Here is a 25676-nt window from a genome sequence, read left to right as displayed (position 1 = left end):
TAGAGAGTGCGAACGGACTACGATTTGCAAACGTTTATGTGTACTCAAAATCGTTGAATCAACCAAAATATCAATACTTGAGCAAACTGTTCTCATCCGTGGGGAAGGATGTAGGCTACTTCGCGTTCGCAGACAACGCTGACGTAATACCCCCTGCAGAGGTACGCCCCGATTCAATATTTATCTTCGACGATGTGGCGTGTGACGAGCAGGATATCATGAGAGAGTATTTTGCGATGGGTAGACATTCACACGTTGATTGCTTCTACTTGGGTCAGTCGTATGCGAGAATACCTAAACATTTAATTCGTGACAACGCCAATCTACTGGTTTTGTTCAAACAGGATACCATGAACTTGCGTCACATTCATCAGGATCATGTAAATACCGATATGTCATTCGAAACGTTTAGCGCGTTATGTGCGAATTGTTGGCGAAAGAAGTATGGATTTCTCGTAATCGATAAAGATAGTCCTACGAATCGTGGTCGTTACAGACGTGGATTTAACGAGTTTGTCATACTGTAACGAGTACAGTTGCTCGGTAAGGGTGGTCGGTGCTGTATCGTGGCTGTAAATCTCTCTCTTGCGCTTCCAATATGTCAACTCAAAAGGAAAAGAATGAAAAGCTGCGAGCTTCAGTCGTGAATGAAATAGCGAAGACCAGTGATACCATACGTAAAAAGTATTTAGCGTTGAAAGTTGGGAAAATGATGGCCGAGACGAATTTGCGAACAACTTTACAACCGATCGTCGAACCGTTGAAACAGCTAGTTCAAAATACATCTACTGTTGAACCGGATAGTGACACCACGTTCTCGGATATTAAGGAAACACCACCACCGTCTCCCATACAAAAAAAAAGAAGATTCTCAGATATTAGGGGAACGACACCATCGTCATCTATGAAAAAAAGAAGAAGAATAAAGAAGAAAAAGAATGATGAAGTAACGCTCGCTGACGATGAGATCGAGTCAACGATGCCGCAACAGGATACTTTCGAATCACCGAGCACGGTATCTTTGGAATCTTCAATGCGTAATATTTTTGAAAATCCAGAAACTTATCGGGAGGAAAATCAACATCTAACCGAGAATTTCGGACCTTTGGCGCGTGAATATTTAGAAAAATTTTTTACCGGATCAATGAAAAATTCCGACAACGTGTTCGGGGTATATTTCCAAGACAATAAACTGATGCTGGGAAATTCAATGTTTGAAGTGAACAGCAATGATGATATCATCATTAACAGAGTAAGGTACGAGGGGACTCATGGTCTTTATGAATTAATATTCAATAGAATACCCGACAAGCAGTTGTACACCGAGGATGATAAGAATGTGTACAAAAGAATTCTCATTCTCACGCAAGCGCATCGACGTGGGAATCAGCTAAAGGGAAACAAAGGTTACAAGTATAAGAAAATTATAGGACCGATGTTTTCGTCACGTGGTGGGAAGGGGATACAACTTCCAACTTCTATGCGTGTGACTAACAATCCGATTGATTACGTGCATTGGGATGATCCAAACAAACTCGTCGATCGTGTGAAATTGTTAACCGCTTCGAAGAATGCCGGACATTCCAGCCATAACAATGAAATAACGTCAATAATCGAAGAACTTCGTGAAGCCGGTATAATTATAAATTAAAGCGCGTGCGTTCATTGAGTTAGTGATGAATGAAATGTCAATTGGTGACATTGTTACAGCTCGATAGAATGCGCATTCGTCTTAATTGTTGTAAAACGAATCAAACAATATCCTCGGGGGAGGACAACGGTGAAAGCTGGAACTTGAGATTTCAAAGTCTATGGATAAAACTGGATGAGTCAAACAGTTGTACGAGTTGATGATAAGCGAAGAAAAACACTAGCTTGTGAAACAATGTCTATCGACAAATTTGGTATGGTGTTTCGCGAAGCGAACAAACCCGAGTCAAATGTTTCTTCGATTTTCTATCCCGGCGTTTTTAAAAGTTATGTGCATGATAATGCTATATGTTTAAATGATGATGCTAAATTGTATGATGCGAAAGGTATGAGGATCGGACGCGTGGCGAATCCTGAAGCAAACGATCATGTTGCAACCAAAGTATACGTGGACACGCTTAACGTGAAGCTTGAGTCCGAGATTGTGAAGAAACTGGTCAAAGAACTGAAAACCGCTAAAGAGACGATAAAGTCTGAAATATTAGCTGAACAGAATGAAAAACTGATCAAAGACCTGAAAACCATTAAAGAAACGATAAAGTCTGAAATACTGGCTACGATACAAGGCATTCGATATGATGTAAATGAAAATATGAAATCAACTGATATCAACGAGACCTTGAAGGAGAAAGTAAAAAGAAGACGAGTTTGAAATATTGACAAGAAACGTGTCGACGGTCCTTGAGGGGAATCCATGGATAGCAATCATCATACATGAACATACTGTACAAGATGTATCTGTACCTGTTCCTGTTCCTATACCTGTCTGTACCTGTCTGTAGCTGTTCCTGTACCTGTCTGTAGCTGTTCCTGTACCTGTCTGTAGCTGTTCCTGTACCTGTCTGTAGCTGTTCCTGTACCTGTCTGTAGCTGTTCATGTACCTGTCCATACCTGTCTGTAGCTGTTCCTATACCTGTCTGTAGCTGTTCCTGTACCTGTCTATACCTGTCTATAGCTGCCTGTACCTGTCCATACCTGTCTGTAGCTGTTCATGTTCCTGCCTGTAGCTGTTTCTGTACCTGTCTGTAGCTGTATCTGTACCTGTCTGTACCTGTACCTGTATTATCAATATTAAGTAGCATTTATCGAGTCATCAAGTTATCATAAAAAATCATCAACCTTGAGAGAAAAAAATGAGGGGGATGGAAATATAACTGAAGATTTTAAGAAAAGTATATATGAGGTAAAGACTCTATTGAAAAGCGAGTTGAGTAGCGACAGCAAGAGACGATACGCGTCGCTTTCAACGAGTTGGATAGCTGAATCAGTCATCGCTTCAATAGTTGGATTGAAAAGTGAATAATCGGTTAATGAGAGAGCGCTACAAGAACGACGATGAGTAAAGAAAACGTGGTGGAAGAACTGCATGCTCCGGCGAGACGTTTTTACCCGCGTAGACGTGTGATCGTGCGAGGATTCGATGATCTTTGGCAAGCCGATATCGTTGTAGTTCAAAAATATGCGCGAGACAATGGAGGGCATCGATATATTCTCACGATAATCGATGTATTTAGCAAATATGCATGGTCATGCATGGTTCCTTTGAAGAGTAAAAATGCGAGCGACGTGTGCAAAGCTTTCGCGTCAGCGTTGAAGAAAGATGGTAGAGCCCCGAACAACTTGCAGACTGACATGGGGAAAGAATTCTACAATACAACGTTTCAAGACTATCTAAAGAGTCGTAACATATACCATTATTCTACATTTAGCACTATGAAAGCTTCCGTCGTGGAACGTTTCAATCGCACGCTGAAGAATAGCATGTGGAAATTTTTCTCGTTGAGTGGAAATTTTTCTCGTTGAGTGGAAAATATCGCTGGATCGATGCGCTTCCCACGTTGACTGAGGACTACAATAATCGAAAACATCGTACAATCCGCATGCGACCTGTCGACGTGAGCCGTAAAAATGCTGGACACCTTCTGTCCACCGTATACAGTAACGTGAAGATTGCTGATCCTGCCAAATTCAAGGTCGATGATCGTGTGCGTGTCAGCAAGTTTAAAACCTTATTCGACAAAGGATACACGCCAAACTGGTCAACTGAAATATTCAAGATTATCGCGGTAAAACGAACGAATCCTGTCACATACAGTACTGGACAAAATAAAGTACGCACCTCGAATATTTTTACAATTACGTCTATAACTTCGTAGTTTTTACAGATATAATAATTATGTATTTGCACAAAAAGAAGATTTTTTAGTCTACTTTTAAGTTTTAACAAAAATAATTTCAAAAACATTTAACATTTTTCAATAGACAGGTCCGTTACATTTATAAGGATATTTTCTTTGGACAAAATAAAGTACGCATGTGATAATAAGAGCCAAAATTGAGTTCTAATTGAGGACTAGTATTTTGTATGGCCGCCCTTCGCTCGTATGACCTCTTGCAAACGCCGAGGCATGCTTTCGACGAGATTCCGGATGTGCTGTTCGTCGATGTTTCCCCACGCCGTTTCCAAAGCTTCGAATAACTTGTATTTGTTCGTTACCGTACCCTTATTAACCTTCTAGTCCAAAATGGACCACAGATTTTCAATTGGATTTAGATCCGGCGATTGTGCTGGCCAATCTAGCACTTTGATCCTCGAAGCACGAAAAAAAGCAGCAGTTTTATGCGCGGTATGTTTAGGATCGTTATCTTGTTGGAAGATAAAGTCATCTTCCAGACCAATCTTTAGCAGAGACTCTTCTAAATTCTCGTTGAGGATGTCAATGTATTTGTCTGCTGTCATAATACCATCGATCTTGACGAGATTTCCCACACCCGACCACGCAAAACACCCCCACACCATAATACTGCCTCCTCCATGCTTGACAGTTGTTTGGACATTTTTATCCAGAAGCTTTTCGCCGGGCTTCAACCAAACCCGTGTTCGTTGTTTATGACCAAACAGTTCATACTTACTCTCATCACTCCAAATAACCTTTTTCCAGAAGTCCACTGGCTTATCGGCGTATTTTTTTGCAAACTGGAGACGTTTCAATTTATTAACTTTTCGAATTAAAGGGCGACGCTGTGCAAAACTGCTCCGCAGCCCAGCTTCCCGAAGTCTCCTGCGCACGGTTCGTTCAGAAATGTTGAGTTGCACATTTTCCTTGATCACACGACTAGTAACAGTCGGATTTTTCTTCGTCTCCCGGATAATTCTACGATCCTCGACTGAATTTGTCTTCCTCTTCCGTCCGCGACCGATGTTATCGGCTACTGTGCCAAGCTCTACAAATTTTTTGTAGATCTTTCTGACCGCTGCTTCACTAACATTGTATTTTTCACCGATTTTCCTATTGGAGAGACCCTTTTGCCGGTCGTCAACTATTAATTTTCTAATTTGTACGGAAATTTGTTTCGTTTCCATGTTATTCGCAATGGATTGATACAATCTTGCTTCGAAGAGCACTGATGGCTAACTGAAACTCTATTACTACGTTTATTTGTAAACATTCTTTTATCTCCAACTGCAAGGAAAGGTATCCTACATGCCATTATTGCTAAAAGTGAATAAACACTCTAGTGCGTACTTTATTTTGTCCAAGGAAAATATGACAACAGACGTAACGGGCTTGACTAATGTACGATGTTTCAGGTTTTGGGAATTATTTCTCATTGAGTTTAAAAGTAGACTAAGAAACCTTCTTTTTGTGCAAATACATAATTATTATATCTGTAAAAACTACGAAGTTATAAACGTAATTGTAAAAATATTAGAGGTGCGTACTTTATTTTGTCCAGTACTGTATCTCTTGGTCGACTCTACGAACAAATCTATCGCCGGAGGATTTTATGAACTTGAGATACGTGCGGCAAAATATCCTGACATATACTTAGTTGAAAAAATATTACGCAGAAAAGGAAATAAAGTATATGTGAAATGGCTGGGAATGGATGCGTCACATAATTCGTGGATATCTAAAACGAATATACTTTAATTATATTTTTCTACTTGTATTTTTTAGTTATGATAATTAATTTTTGTAAAACGACTATACTTTATATTGCGATAATTCTGCTTCATTTCTCTGTAGGAATTGTATGTAATGTTGTAATAAAAAAAAATATAAAAGAGATATTCTTGAATAATTTTATTTTTAAAATAATGTATTGTTACAAAAGACAATTTTCACACAACATTAATATTTTAACCTATCCGTTTTTTGCGCCTCGACTGCAATGATATTAGTGCATGAAGCCACCAGTTCACAATCAATCAATGAATTTTGATAAAAAAATTCGCTCTCGACAATCGCTTTCACGATATTCTTCGCGTTGGTATCCCTCACCACAATGACAAAATTCATAAATTTATCGGTAATCGTGGGAACATTACCGATCAGCCATGAATACATGTTGTGTATGCAGAATTCGAGATTGTACAAGTTATGCATAGTTTTTTCCGTGATGTATAGAGCTGTGAACTGATTCGACAATTTCACTAGATTCATACCATTGAGATTAACTATTTGCAATGTTAAATCATCACTCATTTTTCTACACTGTTTCTGCATAGAAAGTAAATTGGAAATACACTCCTTCGTGCGCAACAACTCTGTCCATGCATCCCGGGAAAATGTGATCTCGTTACCGCGGTTATCCCCCATAGTTAGTTCCACACAAATATCATCGCCAACGTGTACACCAATTTCGAGATATTTAAAATAATTGCCGGCTATGGAAAATCTTCGACTCAAGATTCTGTGCAAACTACTCGATGATTGTGAAATGGAGTCGCTGTTGTCAAAACTCCTGCAACAGATTTTTTTTTTAAAGAATTAGATGTTTTTCAAAATTTCTTTTTCACAAGTTTTTCATCTTTCTACTTACATATTATTTAGTCTCCTCTTTTTGTGTGACTCCTCGATGCTTGAATGATCACATTCAGTGAGCGGATGATTGTTGTAATACATTATGCTTTTTTCGTGTTGATTGTCTCGATCTGAAGCGCAACGCTTGGAATACAATGTTCTTATAGGATGCATTGGTCCCCCACCTTTTTACATTTTCTTAGAAAGGGGGCGGTACCTAATGAATCAGCAGCTCTGTCCTTGGCCTAGATGACGTAAGAAAGAAGGGGGGGGGGTATGACTCAGTAGCTCTGTCCTTGGCCTAGATGACGTAAGAAAGAAAGGGGGCGGTACCTAACAGCTCTGTCCTTGGCCTAGATGACGTAAGGAAGAAGGGGGGTATGACTCAGCAGCTTTGCCCTTGGCCTAGATGACGTAATGCTTGTGCAATACCAAAGGTATAATCTTTCAGAGGGATTGTCCCCCCCTCCCCCACGAAAAAATTTAAGTCATGACTCAGCAGCTCTGTCCTTGGCCTAGATGACGTAAGAAAGAAGTGGGCGGTGCCTAACAGCTCTGTCCTTGGCCTAGATGACGTCAGAAAGAATGGGGGAGTACCGCGAACCTTATGTGATGACTCAGCAGCTCTGTCCTTGGCCTAGATGACGTAAGAAAGAAGGGGGCGGTGCCTAACAGCTCTGTCCTTGGCCTAGATGACGTAAGAAAGAATGGGGGAGTACCGCGAACCTTAAGTGATGACTCAGCAGCTCTGTCCTTGGCCTAGATGACGTAAGAAAGAAGGGGGCGGTGCCTAACAGCTCTGTCCTTGGCCTAGATGACGTAATGCTTGTGCAATACCAAAGGAGTATCATGTTTCATATATGCTTGTGCAATAGCGCTCTGCGGTACCGCTCTCCCGTGAATTGGAAAGTTCCTCAGAACCGCCTGAATTGGGAAGTGAATTAGAACCCGTGTATATACCCTACTGCTCACCTTTACTGTATCCATAGAGGTACGCTGGTGAGTGTAGCGCGCGGGCGTGTTGGAAAGGATACGTAGGGGCAATAGTAGGCTGACCCACTTCTGACACCACTTGATGACCTAACACTTTTACGCAACCGGGCCAACGGCTCTTCAAGACCGTTAGCTATCAATGCGATAATCGGTTGAGGCCCAATAATCACTGTGTCGTCTCCATCAGAAAGCTGACACAAATACATTAGTTCAATTTTTTTCACGTCAATAGCATGCGTCGCTTCCGAATAACCAACGGTCGTTCGCGGTCGACTATAGGTCAGTTCATTTTCTTTCACACGATACTCCAGCGTTCCCTTTGTAGCACAAAGTTCTTCAATAGAGATGTCCGTCGCATCACTAATCGCCACAATCGTGTTAGCGGCGACGAGCTGGGTGTTTTCATAAGAAGTGAACAATTCACCAGATCCTCTTTGGCCGGCTCGCACCCATGTATCTTCAGAATCATTCGTAACTATTGGGAAAGTCTGCTCCCGACAGCAATTCATCACTGCGTCTCTCAACTCAGGTAGATAACTCCTACAGTGGAAAGCTGCAGCAAGCAGTCTCTCCTCAGGGGTAACACAAACATCCCAGCTACTATAGTCCAGGCATATAGCCGCTACATCAGCCGGCATCTCATCTTGGGACATGTTCAACCTAACACCCGATTGGTGATAAGGCAAATTGGTCAACACTTTATCATTGACACAAAATCGTTCCCACAAAGACCGAAGAACCGCGCCTTGCCTCATCACAGGTGTTCCATTAATTGTCCCCTTATAAGTTTTGCTAATATGGGCCCTATTTAAAAGATCCCCCAATAACATATAATGGGCTAGCCTGTTCTGGGCATCCGCAAACTGTATAAATCTATGACCCTGTTCATTATGAGCCTCCAGTTCATCTTCACTAACCCCTCTCTGGAAAGTCAACTTCCCTCCGGATACGCATTTCTTTGCTTCCGGTTCATTTTTTGGTCTACACGTGAAGTACTCATCAGTGTTAGATCCAGATGACCATTTTGCAATCATCTTGAGCCCTTTCTCATACCAATCTGGTGTCTTGTCAATAAAATCACGTAAAGTATGGCCCTCATCGAGTATGCCAGTGGCCCCTTGATAATTTATTGCTATCAGCACGTCTTCTTCAGACAAAATGCCACACTTACCATGGAAGTTCTTAGCATATTCGGTCTCCATGGCCAACAAGGCTCTCATAATTTTCTTGACCGATGATTGGTCAAGATGACCTGCTTCAGCGTCCAACCGCTTTTTGATGCTCGACTCACGCCATTTGTCCGTCGTCTGGGTATGACAAAAGATGCTATTGGTAGTGTTCATCCCCCATATCTTCTCGAAAGCATCACTTATGAGCCCATTCTTGACGTTTTTATGCTTAGCACTGACTCTTGATCGAGCTATAGTGCCAATTGACACTATGTTCTCGAACTTAATCCTCTTTTCGTCAATCCATCTCAACTTCTTCTTGCCAACTTTCTTCTTGAACAAACCGATCCGATCATCCCAGCGAGGCTCCCACGAAGTATCCACAGCCTAATCTCCAACTGCTGCTTTCACTGTTATACCGGGTGGTAGGTTGTCCGGCCTTTCGTGAACGTATGTGGTATCTGTCCTCACCACAGGTGAATACCAGTTGTACCTCTCCTCCGCTTTTCTACCTCTGCCTTTGTGAAGTATCATGCGTCTAGCTTCCAGGTAACTATCATAGGTCCTATCCATTATGGCATTATACAAAGTTTTGGTCCTACTAACAGAGGCTCGGCTAACCCCAAAGTAACCTCTCAAAAATACATAGAACTCCGGAGAACCCAAGTTGGCAGTTCCTAGTTTAATCGCCTTAACCTCTCTAAATTTTGAGGTGATGGCATGTAGTACCTCAAAAGAGCCGCACCATAGGCCGTTCATCTTAAAAACCATGCGGCCTCCTTTCTTAATCACAGATATTAACCTCAATACGGCATTCAGAAAGTTGATATTGGCTTGGTTACTATCATACCAGATCTTCCGGTTCTCTCCTAAACCTCCACTGTATTCTCCAGCGTCTAGCATCAATAAATCAACTCCGCCGTACTGGGATCCAAAGCTCAAGAACCTGTCTAAGCACCGCTGATCCTTAAGATTCGCCTTATCTGGCACGCCTGGAGGAGACATCTGAACCACTTGGAGATTGCTATCCATGGATAAGATAGTGGGGTCGGTCATTCGATGGCCCTTTTCTTGAAGCGCACTTGCTAGATAAATCCTAGGTTTAGTTTTCCTCCACACCTGCCCAAGGTATTCGGCGAATCCACCATAACCGCTCGTAGGATCCATAATTATAATGGAATCGTTAAAAAAATCAGGATCAGCTTCGTAAAGCTGCTGCATCTTGAAACCTCCCCTGGACACGTAAGCTCCTATCTCTTGGGTGATCCTCTTAGGCATGACTATCCTACCTAGCTGCTTAATATCTTCCCACTGTCGTTTAGTGAGCCTACTAGCTAACGAGTTGTTCTTTTCACTAATACGGCTAAAATCATTACAATTAATGTCTGTCTCGATCGTCTTCCAAAGTGAGTTGTCCGACAACCATGGCCACATCGGTCTAATGTACTTGTTGGGCCTGTCCCACCCGACAAGGTAGTCATCCAACCCCCGGGCATCTACGAATTCATCCTCCAGACGCTGACGCTTAGCGGTGGGTTCATCAAATTGGCGAGCGATGTGCGCAGAATTAAGATCGCAAAGCGCCTGACTAAGCACGTTGTCGCGATGGAACAGGTCCTTTACAAAACTAGATATCGCATCAGCATAGTGATCAATAAAAGCTTCATTATGATTGACTTCACCTGAAAACCTATCAAATTTACTAAATATTCTACTCAACAACCCTTGCCTGAGAACTTTAGGTTCCACGCCTTCCTTAACCCCAATCATCCTCTTGTCTCGATTGGTCACTGAGTACCAATCTGTCAGTATCCTATTAATATCACAAGATATGTCTTTACTGCTAACACTACTACCTCTAAGATAGTCATCAGCCCTGCGCACAACATAGTCCAAGCCAACATCCTTAACAAATTTCTGGTGGGACTCGCACTTACTTATCTCTATTTTGTTATCCAAAACATCGATTACCACATTACAGTGGCAACCACAGCCTAGAGTACACATTTCGAAGCCGTTGCCAGTCCTGACAACTATTGTCATTGAGGCCCAATAGGAGCAGTGTGCCCACTGCTGCTTGAAAGAAACATTGCCGTCGAAGCTGATGTTTCCGACAGATCTACCTCGCAGAAACACATCACTACCGTCGGTGTCCTTGGGGTCTCTAGTTATCTGGATAGTCTTCCCCTTGATATCTGTATAAACCCCCGTCACCTGTATATGATTCACCCACTTGCTCAGAGATCTCCATAGCACCGGACTATCTCCATTAATTTGTAATGGCAATTCCGTCTCCCTATCAGGGCACATCACAACTGGGCTTCTAGCCCCAGCCTCGTACAGTGCTAATACGTAATAGGCTAGGCAAGCCCATTCGTCGGGTGACAGATGATCAGGGTGAGCAAGCCAAGCCTTCGGCACCGCACCACTGTCAGTACTTAACTGCACAACGTCACCAAAGAAACTATTGCCCGCCAACAATGATGCACCACCCAGTAGTAGCCCCGTGGCACGAGTATTTCACGAGAGTTCTATGCCATTCCTATTCAACCCCATCGGGCCCTCTATTTCATTCTTCATATCATCCAACTCGCAGTCCTGTTTACTAACAATAACTGCGGCCAAAACTGGGTGAACACTTCTAAGAGAATTCAACACCCTGGACAGCAGAGCCGAAGGCAATCTGAAGGCAAAGATGTAAACATCAAGTCCAACGTCCGCTGGTTTGAACACAAGACAAAAAGCAAAGTTGGACACACTGTAACCTGGAACCAAAAAGCGCCAACATTCTCATTATAGCTAACTTCACCAGAGAGGTCAAACCCTTTTCGCTTCATAGAAAAAGATCCTCCATCACATATGACTCCACAAGAGAAATTACTAACAATGGAGGATAGATCGTTGGTCGTTATCTTGATTGAATCAAAGGGAACATCTATTTTACTCTTCCAGCAACAAGATATGCCCTGTTTATTTTTCTGAATATAGTTCTTCATCAACAAAGGCGGCATGACGCCCGAAGTAACTTGAACTCCTAAACTCGCAGCGCGGTTGTCCTACAGTTCTTCCTCGCGACGATATCGCTAGAATTTATCGCCGTTTCTTTCGTAATAGAACTTCGCAAACGCGAGGCGCAGATGATCGGCGAACTGCGAGACTGCCGCGATGACTTCCGCACGTGATTCGCCCCGACGCGTACGCTAACGATTACGCGATCGAACGCCGACGAAAACAATACGATGTTCGGCGAGAGACACAGGATTCGAGAAACGCGAAGATACCGAATAGATTACTCTCCCGAAACGCGACTCCTCTTAGGACACTCTTTCGCACGTAATTTAAAGACGAAAACTCTCTCAAAATAATCTCGAAACCTCAAAGCATTCCCGAAACGAATGCGAGCTAATTATCGAGGACGGAACAGGAAGCGTTCGTCCTTTCGCGACGAAGGTCGAGCCGTCGCGCAACGAAATACCGAATGGATCACTGAGTGCGACTTACCGTTTCTCGTGGCGTTTTTCCGTTCTGGTTGTAATGGAACTGCTCCTGATAGAGCGTGCAGCACGGCTGGAGCTCGGGTGGACGATGTCCCAAACGCACGAGAACCTCAAACGGGGCACGTTTCTTTCGCGACGCAATTACTATTCGTACTTCGGAACACGATCTTAAAGGCGAATGCGACTCGGTGTTGCGATAGCCAGCGCGACAGTGATCCATCGATTTTCGGCAATCTAGCGGATCGAACTCGGTTCCCCCCACTCGACCGCTTTTCCGAATTGCCCATGGCGTGTTTCCACGGTGCAAACTCTATGGCACAGAAGCGTACCCTCTTCGCGCCCTAGGGCCCCGGACAGTCACAAAATTGGTCAAGGAGCCTATCGCTCTCTTGACCGGCGGAGGGGCTTCCTCTTCTTGGCTACGAGGGCACCGACCCCGGGGTAGCTCTCCCTTGACGGGGCGAGACGGAGTCAGGTCTTCCAGTCCGTCACCTTGGACGAGATGTTTAAGAGAGCTACTGTCCTGGCGGCGCCTCCGGTTTGTTTGCCGAGTATCCTCGCACCAAGCTCTAAATTCCTCGAAATCGGCCATTTGCTTTTCCGTCGGGCGCTTCCTGGCTGCGGGTCGTTTATTATATTCCCGGGACAACTCGGAAGATCGGTGGTTCCTTCTGCACGTCCCATATACTGCCCTGAAACTTGCCGTTCTCGGCACGCGCGACAGATGTCATTATGAGGTCCTCGATAATATCGGAATGTCTTAGAGGAGCGCTCTCGAATCTTGTATCGGTATCGTGTCCCGTTAGAGGGCGGTCCGGTCCTTTATCGCCCTCAAATATGCGCGGAATTAACGAAGAAGGGACGTCGCAAAAGTTGCAACGTCACAACACATACTGAACATTTTATCGAAATCAATTAAAATACACACGAGCTACAAGTGGTTCAAAATGGTGAAAATAGTAGTTTAACATGACTTTTGATCAGTTTCTGCTTGAAATCCACAGAACCGTACATCTTTCGATGCGTGTTGTTTTTTTCCTGCGTCAACCGATTTCGATCAAATATTCAGCATGAGTATGACTAACACATAGATCTACAAAACATATATGTATTTTAAATTTTCATTAAGGGCCCAAATAAAAAAGTTTACAGAAATGCCTTTTTCATTTTTGCATGTAACCTCCGAAACTATAATTTTTGGAAAATCTTTCTTGCATAACATTTCATAAACCAATGCTTCTAATTGATTTTAAAAAATCAGGTCGTTTGGTACAATTACAAAAAAGTTATTCTGTTATAAAGGGCGTTCGAATACTTTCGTGGTACACTGTAATTCAGATGATTCTTGGCTAGAACAGAATGAAAAAAGAATTAGCAACGTACGAAAAAATTGGGATCAGCTTGTAAATATGGAAAGCAAAATTCAACTCCTCTGTTTCCATTGCCAGTTGATGCTCGATCAACTGTCGACTCGGTATCTGCAAGAACTTGAGCCAGTTGTGCTTCGTTGTCCATCATCCTGTCGTCGACGAAGTAGTTCAGATGATTCTTGGCTAGAACAGAATGAAAAAAAAATTAGCAACGTACGAAAAAAATTGGGATTAGCTTGTAAATATGGGAAGCAAAATTCAACTCCCCTGTTTCCATTGCTAGCTGATGCTCGATCCTTGTTATCATATTGTAGGAATATTTTATAGGAACTCTCTCTCCTACGTCTTGAGTGTGGCGTATCGGGTTAAATAACTCAACTCTAACACTTTCAATACAGTCTCTTTATTAACTCTTCGCTCTCTGCTCGCAACTCGCAACTCTACTCGCTCTCGACTCTCACACTTCTGACCCCACAGCCCTTGCATTCGTTCCTTTTATCCATTTGCGTTCTTCTCTCTCGCACTCTCATTCTCTCTCTTCATCAGTCTCGCATCCATTCGGAAAAGTCAGTCGCTCACGTACGCCCTGCGCTTGGCACCCTAGCCACTTGACGCTTGTCGCTAAGACCCAAACACTCTTCTTTCACACCTCGGCCTAATCGGCCCAAACAGATTTCCTTTCATACAAGACCCAAACAAGTTGGCGTCACGATGTCGCGTCCACCGTCACTGTAAACATTCACACCAGTCACTCTAAACATCCACACCCCTACAATATACCACTGTGCCACACTTGTGGTGTATTCGTGACGAACAGTCTAGATGACTCGAAGCTGTATCGCTGTAACAGATCTAAAAGTACAATAAATGCGAAAATATAATTTACGCGTATCAATAGATTTCCACATCACCCATGAGGTACTATTGTCGATGCGTTTTTTTTTGTCAGTGGTATCCCCTGTAGGCCTATTCCACTGTGTCGCACACTGCGACGTTTCTGCACACTTATTTTAAAGTGTGCAGCTCGACGTCGCACAGTGGTCCGGATCGAAGAAGTTGGTGTCATTTAGCTAAAAAGTCAACTTTCTCATCGATTTCTAACAAAGGGCCTAGCAGACTAAGATAGGTGCAGCGGCCCCAGCCGCAATTTTATTGATATTGTGCGGAAAACAATGGTTTTAGGTTGAAAGATAACCCCCTAAAATTTTAAGTCGCTAACCCTTCGTATAAGGGTGATATGAGGGTAAATACCCTTAACTGTATCATTTTTTTTCTCGGTTGTTAATTAAGATATTCGGATAAAAAAAATACGAAAATACTCGAACTTACCTCTTTCATATCATACATTTTTTTCACCATTGTGATCAAATTATTAAGGGTAGAAAAAAATCATTTAATTTTTTAGGGGTGGGAATTGCAAGCAACCCTTCGAGTGACCACTTCCAAAAAATTCAAGAACAACGTTCTGTTGCTTATCTAACGTATAAAAAAGTTTCAAGATGGTCGGATTGGTGGAACATAGTTAAATATTGAAAAATAAATGAAGTTACGTCATTATAATGGTATAATGTACAGTGCAGTGTTTCTTACGCGACTCCAATTAATAATTCTTATCAGGATATTAAGTCCCTTCTTGATCAATTATTTCTTTTTAAACGCGACGCATCGTATTACATTCTGTTCTTATCTTTCCGAATTTATTGATAGACATTACGTAAGTGTAAATGAGAATTCTAGGAATCATATTATACATAGATTTATTCAATCTTCGTCACTATTTTCCTCAATAACCGGTACTGTATGTGTTACATCAAATATCTTTGTTAATATCTCCGATGGCTTTACAATTTTCGATTTAAATCGCCCATGAGACAAATAATAAATAATTGTAGCGACATGAGAACAGCAACCCACTGTTCTGTTGCCATTGGCACAGTCACATGTATACCGTTTAATAGCGGCATAACCAATCGAATGTGGTACATATTCAATGTAGCATTGATAACATTTCCGACTAATATGCCTCGAGGGAACTTTCACCCTTATAATATTACTAGATTCTTTTAAATATTCAATATTTAAAATGTTATCATCCTTCATTAATTCCGCGAGATAGCATACTGCCTGAGTTAATTGATATGTACCTGCAAATAATATTACATAAGTAGTATATAGTTTTATATGTGGTTATATTATACATATATAATACAATACGGTTAAATAATAGTGTTAAAGCATGTACTCTCTTACCTGTAAATAAGATTTTCAAATCTTTCTCAGTCATTTCCGGAAAATCCATTACAGCGTTGTCAGTTATTGGTGTAAATGGTTTTCTACGGCGACTTAATTGTTTTGCTTCTACTAACTCCTGAAGCGTGTTTGTTTCTAGCCGTTGTTTCTTCATATGATCAATGATTAGATCTGTAATTTCTGGATCGGTATCTAGTCTTTTACCAAATTCATTGTGTAGAAAGGATGCTATTTGACACAATGATTTAAGACGAGGTAGGAGTTTATTATCCATTTTGTGGTGGAATAAACGATATTTTTGTGCAATATCACCATGGACGGCTTCAACAACCCATCTTATTTTGGTTACAAAGCGTGATGAATTTGCTTCTGCTGTTGTCAGTTGTGCCCGATTTCCTTTACAAGCTGGCATTAAAACATTATATCCTTTACTTTTCAGATGTTCGACAACATCGCGAAAACCACGGTCCACAACGCAAATATCATTCGGTTGTAAAAGAGAACTTATTCCGTTAGGATCTTCTAATAAGATTTTCATGATTGATGCATCATTCATGGTACCATTAAATGGTCCTGCTGTGTCAATAACGTATCCATTTGTCGTACAAATTGTAAACGGTTTACATAATGATGTTTTCTTTTGTCCAGAATACGATTTCCTTTGATATACATTATTTTTACTCTTTTCATGTCTAACATATGTTCCGTCAAAAATTACTACTAATTGAGAATCTTATATTTCAAAAAGTTTCCTTGGCGCGTACGCTGTTTCATTTAAAATGAGATCGGCTCTAGATTTTGCATTTATTCCGAAGTGTTTTCCTAAAATATCCTTTTCAAATGCGGTAATTATTTGGTGGAAATATTCTGACACCTGTTGTGCATGTTGCAGACCGAATATATTTTTAATCATTGTATTAGAACAGCCACTTCTGAGTTTGAATAAAAATATAATTAATGCTTGTTTCACAGTTCGTGATTCACTGTTCCTCAAACTTTTCAACATGTTTTGTAGCTTTTCAATATTGTTCGAATTAAGACCAGTGAAAGCATGAAGTTGTTCCTCAGTTATGGAATCATTCGATATGTTATCAAATACAGAGGAATCCACATTCCGAGCCAACTGATCCAAAAACAAAGAAACTTCTCCAGCTTCTATTACACTATACATAGAATGGATACGTAAAGAGCAAAGCTCGTCAGTGTAAAATCTTTTTCTAATGATGTGTGTAGAGCAACACCGGTCGCCTTTCGGAATAAAAATCCTTTTTTGCGTAAACGCCTGGAGGCGTGCTTCTAAGGGTATGACAATCAGTTTCTTCGTTGATCGACATAAGATGCAGTATCTATGAGTCGATACTACTCTTTTAAATGGCAGTTCAATCTTACTTGTCAATTCGGGATCGTTTCCAGTTTGATTATCTGAATCTGTTGCAGAATCATTATTGTTGCTCTCAGTTCTGTGTTGGTTTTCTGTTCTGTGTTGGTTTTCTGTTCTATAAACAATTAATCGGCATTTGTTACAAACTGCAGATCCAACAGTCACAGTTCCATCACAGTAAGCCTGATATTTTGCCGCTTCATCTTCTGCAGATATCCTTTTTATTCTCCCAACACCTTTCTTTAAGGAGACATTACACTTAATGCACTTATTGACACTATTGCTCTCAGACATTTTGTACGTGTATGGATGGATTGGATCTATATTTTGACCTATCTCACACCCTTCAATTCTAACTTGGACACTTAAACCCGCGTTAGATAACAATTGAACTTCAAGTGTTTCAATAAATGTTCATGTATATCTTCTATAACGACCATACAGAGTTGCGACTTATAAGAAGTGTAGTATCCAGAAAAATGAATTTATTAAATCGATTACAGTGCGCAAAACAGACTGCTTGCGACGCGTAGCCACACGCATTATATTAGGAGTCCTCTCCTCTAATTCGCGATCGTCTATCATCTATTCGGCCGAGGATCGTCGATATTGCCTTATATGGTCAAAAAATGAATAAATGCCCATTCGAGATGTTCCGTCGTCTTGACAACGCATAACATACGGCGGACCGTCGAATGTTTCGAACAGCGGAGCGTTCTGGAACGTTCCTACAGAAGCATTACCAAAAACTGAGAATTCGAAAGGGAGGATATTAAGATTCCTAGAATTCTCATTTACACTTACGTAATGTCTATCAATAAATTCGGAAAGATAAGAACAGAATGTAATACGATGCGTCGCGTTTAAAAAGAAATAATTGATCAAGAAGGGACTTAATATCCTGATAAGAATTATTAATTGGAGTCGCGTAAGAAACACTGCACTGTACATTATACCATTATAATGACGTAACTTCATTTATTTTTCAATATTTAACTATGTTCCACCAATCCGACCATCTTGAAACTTTTTTATACGTTAGATAAGCAACAGAACGTTGTTCTTGAATTTTTTGGAAGTGGTCACTCGAAGGGTTGCTTGCAATTCCCACCCCTAAAAAATTAAATGATTTTTTTCTACCCTTAATAATTTGATCACAATGGTGAAAAAAATGTATGATATGAAAGAGGTAAGTTCGAGTATTTTCGTATTTTTTTTATCCGAATATCTTAATTAACAACCGAGAAAAAAAATGATACAGTTAAGGGTATTTACCCTCATATCACCCTTATACGAAGGGTTAGCGACTTAAAATTTTAGGGGGTTATCTTTCAACCTAAGACCATTGTTTTCCGCACAATATCAATAAAATTGCGGCTGGGGCCGCTGCACCTATCTTAGTCTGCTAGGCCCTTTGTATTACTTCCTAAATGTCTATCAACCTTGAAAATGAAAAAATTAATTCGGTTTACCAAGAATTGTAATTAGAACGAATACTTAAAGCGTAGACATTTAGAGACAGTACTTTTCACTAAGAAAATTGACTCTCTTCTTCGAGGTGCCCTGTTCACATCACTTAATATTTCTTATTTGTTTTTTGTTTACGATGAAGAGCACTCTTTTGTGATACAAAATTAACATCGACACTAAAAGTTATTGCTCACAATATGTTAAAAGTTAATACTCAATGAAATAAAAAAATTGGCCAAATTTTTTACATTTGACTAGGAATATCTACAGGGTCATAAAAAGTCACGGTTTATAACAAATTGGATCATTTTCAGTATTCTTTCCCGTATATAATCCTGCAAAAATCTTGTCCTACCTCGTCCTACCTTGCAAGTTATCAACGTTCAAAGCTGTCAATGTTACTGCGCGACGCGTTTCGCTTGCGTAAAACAGGCTCGTATGACTGATCGAATGTTCCAAATATGAACGTTTCTGCAATAACATTATAAGAGATAAATAGAGTAAAGATATATATATACATACAGGGTGTCCCACCCGATTTCGACATTTTGATTTTCTCGCTATTGTTACTCGTAGCAAAAGATGTTTCAGCAGAGGCTCGAACGGTATCGAGTGGGGCATATTTTGATGTTATGAGTTTTTTCGTGAGTGGACGCGTAAAGGTCATATAAAGGTCAACTTTGTTTTTTTTAATGGAATGAGGTATTTTTGAATACATCAATCGATGCAGCTGGACATTCGTTATAAAAAAGTACTAACCATCAGGAGATATTTCAATTTAAATAACTCTAAAATAGCATTACTGTCGTACTAACATTAAGACGTTAGTGTTTACTTACTTGTGTAACGTCATAGTACACACGACAGTAATGGTATTTTAGAGTTATTTAAATTGAAATATCTCCTGCACTACTAACTTTTCGACATACATAGGTTAGTACTTTTTTATAACGAATGTCCAGCTGCATCGATTGATGTATTAAAAAATACTTCATTCCATTTAAAAAAACAAAGTTTACGCGTCCAGTCACGAAAAAACTCATAACGTCAAAATATGGTCTACTCGATACCGTTCGAGCCTCTGCTGAAACGTTTTTCGCTACGAGTAACAATAGCGAGAAAATCAAGCTGTCGAAATCGGGTGGGACACCCTGTATAAATTAACTTCCGACAGGCACTTCTATTTAAAAAAATATAACGAAACGAATGATGAGAATTTCTTAGCCTTCTCGCAGCATTTATTTCTATTGTTAAAACCTTGTGCAGCATTTGAAAACTCTTCTGTTTCGAAAACAAACAACTGTTTACGTTGTTCCTTTTTTTTCCTCTTTGTCAGCATTCAGTTGAAACAGTTCTGATGAAGAGAGCACAGCATTCAAGAGCTATATCACAAACACTTTTTATATGTATATTTAATTATTATATTCTAGTTTTGTTACGTGTTGTTCAGTTTAAGTTTTGTTTTTCATTGTTTACGTTTTGTTTTGCATAGTTATATAGTAATTATTATATATATAGTGGTTAGTGATTAGTTTTGTTTATTTTTAACTTCTGTTTTCGTTTACATTTATATTTGGTAAGTATGATAATACCTTAACATTTGCACAATTAGTTTTTTCTGTATTCAGAATTTTCTTCTTTATCATTCAGATATCTATTATCGAAAATGGAAACTTTTTGTACGAATAAGGATTTAGTCCTTATATTACGAAATTCGTCAAAAGACATGACCGATTACAAATTTTTAGTTACAAAAATATGTGAAAAAATTAGTTTTTCTGCAAAAACTACTAATGCATTAAAATCATATATGAAGAAATTCACTTGGAATTTAAAACAAAGATGGGTACAATCAGCTTACGTAGAAGCTAAATTTCTAAAACGAAATGAGAAATGGTTGGAAAACGATTTCATTTACCCAAGTGTAATGTTAGCAGAAATTCCGTCAACTTCGACTACAAGGCAAAGGCAAACACTTAAAAAACAATCAAAATCTATTGTTCAGATACACAAGGGGAAGAAGTTATTTTCACAATGCAGTAAAGCGGAAAGGATACGCAGGGCTCGATCTTTAGTAAATAATTTTTCTCTAGAGGAATTAGTCAATGCAACGAAGTTGAGCTTTCATAAACACGGAATGCATCATAAGTCTCGTTTACTTCAACACCTATACGATACCCCATGTAATCAGCATCTTGAAACTTCTGTGAAAGCAGGAAACTCAAGAAAGCAAAAGATGTTTACAACAGAGACGGCATTGCACATCTTTATAAAAGCACAATTCACGAAACAACAATACATCTTTCTTAGAAATGAGTTAATAATATACAAAAACAATCTATGGCCATCATATTCTCAATTATTGGAAGAAAAAGAAAAATGCTACCCATCAAAAGATGCAATATACATTTCTGAAAATTCTGCCAAAGTAAAAGTGCAAAGCTTACTGGACCACACAACTTCGCGGATATTACAAAGTTTGAATTATTCAATTAATGATGCACGGTTAATATTAACATGCAAATGGGGTTGAGATGGAGCTGCAGGACAACCAAGATACAAACAAAAATATACAGACCAGAATATAAGCAACGACGATGATGCTGTGTTCATTTCCAGCCTAGTTCCACTACGATTACATAATAGATTAAGTTCTGAAATTTTGTGGCAAAATCCCCGACCTTCGTCGCCATGGTTCTGTCGACCAATTAAATTCGAATTTGTTAAGGAAACTAAACAAGTTGTCGAGAAGGAAGTAGATGCTATAAAGAGCGAAATACAAAATTTAAGACCACTTAAAATAAATAATGTGGAAATAGAGTATGCTATGGTTTTTACTATGGTCGACAACAAAATTTGTAATATTGTAACCAGCACTACATCTGCAATGCGATGTTACATTTGTAACGCGAAACCGACCGAGATGAATGACTTGCAAGTCATAAATTCTAAATTATGTAACAGCAATAATTATTGTTTTGGTATCTCATCACTTCATGCCTGGATACGTTGCTTCGAATGCTTGTTACATATATCATACAACCTACCCTTCAAGAAATGGATAGCAAAAACACCAGACATGAAGAAAATACGAACAGAAAGGAAAGAATATATTCAGAAAGAATTTAAGGAGAAGACAGGATTGCTGGTTGACTATGTCAAACAAGGTTGGGGTTCGTCCAATGACGGAAATACCGATAGACGATTTTTCCAAAATGAAGCAGTCTCGGCCGAAATTACAGGAATAGATATAGATTTAATCAAAAGGTTCCACATAATATTACAAGTGATTTCCTCCCATTACGAAATAGATAGTGAAAAATTTGGAAGGTACACACAGACCACAGCGGAATATTTCGTCACTCACTATGGCTGGTATTTTATGCCAGCCTCTGTTCATAAAATACTTATGCATGGCCAAGAAATGGTTAAACACGCATTGCTTCCCATCGGTCAGCTCTCTGAAGAAGCACAGGAAACCAGACATAAAGATTTTAAACAATTTAGAATGAAAAATACAAGGAAAATGTCAAGATTATGCACAAATAAGGATACATTATTGAGATTATTGTTAACATCTGACCCGTACATGTCACAATTAAGAATAACATGTAAAAAAAATCCTAAAATACTGAATCCTGAGGCAGTAGAATTATTAATTAACTAATGCAATCGATCATCATACATCATCACGAAAGACAAATTATGGTATGTTTATTTTATTAGCTTACTTTTTTATTTGTGGTAATATTGACTGAATATAATGTTAGTACTATTTTAGTCGCAATATGTATTTCATTACGATATCTCTAATAGTTCAAAAGTTATAACAAAATGACACGAACTTCTTCGATCCGGACCACTGTGCGTCGGTCAGTAATAATTTTACTGTCATATTTATAAATAATTTCTCCCATTGCTGATGGAATCAGCGATTCTGCACACTAACTTTCGAGTGTGCAACTCGACGTCGGTCAGTTACAACTGAAAATTCTAATTTTTACATGTCCATGTATTTCAAATTCTCCATGTATTTCAAATTTCAAATTTCTCAAAGAGTTTAGCCGATGTCCTATTCCTTTTTGTACAATTTGCCATCGTCGCATATGAAAATAGTCTTTCTACGGGTGCGGGCGACGGAACGGGTGTATTATACTTACGGAATATGTTTTTTATGTGGGTATATTTATCCAGGACTGACAAATCTCTGCACTCGTCTTCAAAAAAATGTAGAATCTGAAAATATAATTAGAAAATGGAAAATTAGGATTTCATATTATGTGAAAGAAATTTTTTGACCAACCTCTAACAATGCTTTTGACGAATAATCCGGGACTTGTTCCGTGTCAGTGCTTTCTCCAAAATAGTAGAAGTCTTCGGCCGATGTTGATGGCGTTGCTGCTGCAGCAATTACCACGTTTTGCTTCTTCATTTCTTCTACTACTGCACCCTTCAAATTCTTTATTAAGATGACCTGCCCGTCCTGTGCACAAGGAAACTACCGATTTTTGAAGTATGGGTGGCTCAAGGCTGCTTTGCCGCACATGTGGATTCTTCCGATGAAAACGTTAGTAAATGTTGAAATCATTTCTCTAGGCTTGCTAATAGCGAGGCACTAATTACATTGCAAAATCTCCAATTGGTTGCACTCAAAATACGTAATTTCCTTCTCAAGGAAATTAAACATGGCACGAGGTTCCCATAGCATATGTTTTTATCGCCTTGTAATATATCAATCGCTTGTGCGATAGGTGCCGTGCATTTTAAATGCTCTTCAATATATAAAAGCTCATTGTCTTTTAACATATTTTTTAGCCCCAAAGCTCTCGCAATTTCAATAAATTTGGGTTTCAGATCTACTATTTGCTGTAGAGCATCGTACAGCGAGTTCCACCGAGTGTCCCCCGGTCTTTTCAATATGTGGCCGGTTACGTTTTTAAATATTTCTGAAGACTTCGGTCGATTGCAAAGTTTCCACAATGTATTGCACTTTTGCATGACCTCCGTTTGCAGTACTGCCACTTGCTCCGTCATCCTTATCGTTTGCGCCAGGTCGCTCGTGACGCACAAATGCAGTGTATGCACAGCGCATCGAATGTGCCTGGGTAACACATCATCTGGAACTGTGTTTACGATTCCTTCTTCTCTTTCTTCTTCTATTTCTTCTTCATCATCTTCTTCTACTTCTATTCCGGTTTCTTCTTCTTCTTCGATCACACCTTGACTGTTTCAATTTCGTCTATTCCAATACAATTTCGTTGCACACCAAAAGTGTTAAATGCTTTTACGAAATTGCTGGCATTGTCGGTGACAGTCGCCACAATCTTCCCTGTATCTAAGATGAAATCTCGATGGATACAATGCAGCAAGTTTTGTAAGCGATCGTAGGAATGCGTCCCGCAAAATTGCCGACATGCTATAGCTGCAGATTTTCTCTCGTAATTGTCAGCTATCCAATGGACAGTTACTCCCAGAAAACTGCGGTGTTTTCCACTCCAAATATCCGCTGTCGTACATAGGTATGCATTGGTGGACAAATCTGATTTTATTTTCTCCGTCATCTCAACATACAGTCTGTCGATACGGCGACCTATTGTTCGTCTACTAATATTTTTGACTCTATTGGCCATGTCAAGATTTTCAAATATCCGTCTGAAACGAGGACACTCAACAGCTTGGACAGGTATCATTGCCTCAATGACGAATTCTGCCACGTCCATCTCGAATCTCTCTTGCGATTTCGCACCACGATGGACAGCATTCTTCCGTTTCGCTTGCGATATATCATTTAGATATTCTAAATATTCCACTTGGTGTTTCCGTTTTAGATGGGAGATGAAATTGGAGGTGGAAGACCATTGGCCTTTAATTTCCTGCACAGTACAGCATAAATTACACCGTGCAGTCGCGTTAGTTCCATTACTTTTATCATGTACTATGCTGTAGTATCTTCCTCTCAGAATAGCTGGAACTGCAGCAGGTATCGCTGAGGATTGCTGTGTTCCATCTTCACTGACGAACGAGTTGTTTCCCATGTCGAAAGCACTTTCTTCGCTTGAACTCATGGTTCACTGTTCAATACACTGTCACGGAACAGACACAAAACACTTATTCACTTATTCCTACCACTCTAACACTAACTGTATTTAGTCCTTTAGCTAATATTATGTAGATGATTGCATAAGCTGTATGCACGATGGTTAAAAAACAAATTCTTTTTAATAAAAGAAAAAAAAAGGTGACTAATAAAATTGACTAATAAAACTTTAATCTTTAAAATTTAACCAGCGAATTTTATTTTCAAATCGGGCACGATCTTATGCAATCATCCGCGCGCGATATTAAATAATAAACTATTATTAAAAGCTTATATAAAGTAAAATAACAAGCTCTTCTGTACTCTCCGAGTGAATGCTTGCTAGAAACTGATTCGCAATTTTCTTCAAAACGGCTCAACACAACACAAAAACAAATGCCAAACGCAACAAAAGAACGTAGAGAACAAACGCGACAAGACAATTTTAAAATCAAACGCTACACGATGACAAATGCAAAACGCGACACGAGAGCAACGTTCGAAAGAACGAACGTGACGACCAGAGGCAGATATCCCTATTTTTAACCAACTTCGAAAAAGGAGTAGGATACTCAATTCGATCTGTATGTGCCTTTTTTCGCTTTCTTTCTATGTATGTACACCGATTACTCCGATGGATGGACCAATCAGTGTAGGATATATCTCCCGATTGGTCCCTTGATAAAAAGTGTGAAATAAAAAAATTTTGTAAAAAAAAATTAAACCGACTTCGAAAAAACGCACGAAATAGTATAAAATAATTTCCATTTAATTTATGTGAATACATGCTTTCACATATTAATGTATATTCTCTTCCCACCTACTGATTTCCAAGCCCACCATATTCCAATGAAATCATAATCAGCAACATCTGTCATTTGGAAAATTTTTAATTTTGCACCGCCTCCGAAAAGATTGTATTGCATTTAAGTTCGTGTGTATTCACATAAA

At 39.7% G+C, this 25676-nt stretch overlaps 1 protein-coding gene across 1 annotated transcript; it reads right to left on the bottom strand.

Annotated features, from left to right (window-relative positions):
- Nucleotides 1-14656: 14656 nt before the first annotated feature.
- On the bottom strand, nt 14657-17314 carry LOC143212878 (uncharacterized). The gene is made up of 2 exons (XM_076432156.1): nt 15799-17314; nt 14657-15692 (listed from the first exon to the last, which is right to left on the bottom strand). Exons 1-2 carry the CDS (start codon nt 16352-16354, stop codon nt 15310-15312), a joined length of 939 nt encoding a protein of 312 aa, XP_076288271.1. The 5' UTR covers nt 16355-17314; the 3' UTR covers nt 14657-15309.
- Between the last annotated feature and the right edge of the window lie 8362 nt (nt 17315-25676).

Source organism: Lasioglossum baleicum, chromosome 1 (assembly GCF_051020765.1).
Source record: "Lasioglossum baleicum chromosome 1, iyLasBale1, whole genome shotgun sequence".
NCBI lineage: Eukaryota > Metazoa > Arthropoda > Insecta > Hymenoptera > Halictidae > Lasioglossum > Lasioglossum baleicum.
This window is presented reverse-complemented; position numbering and strand designations above follow the sequence as displayed.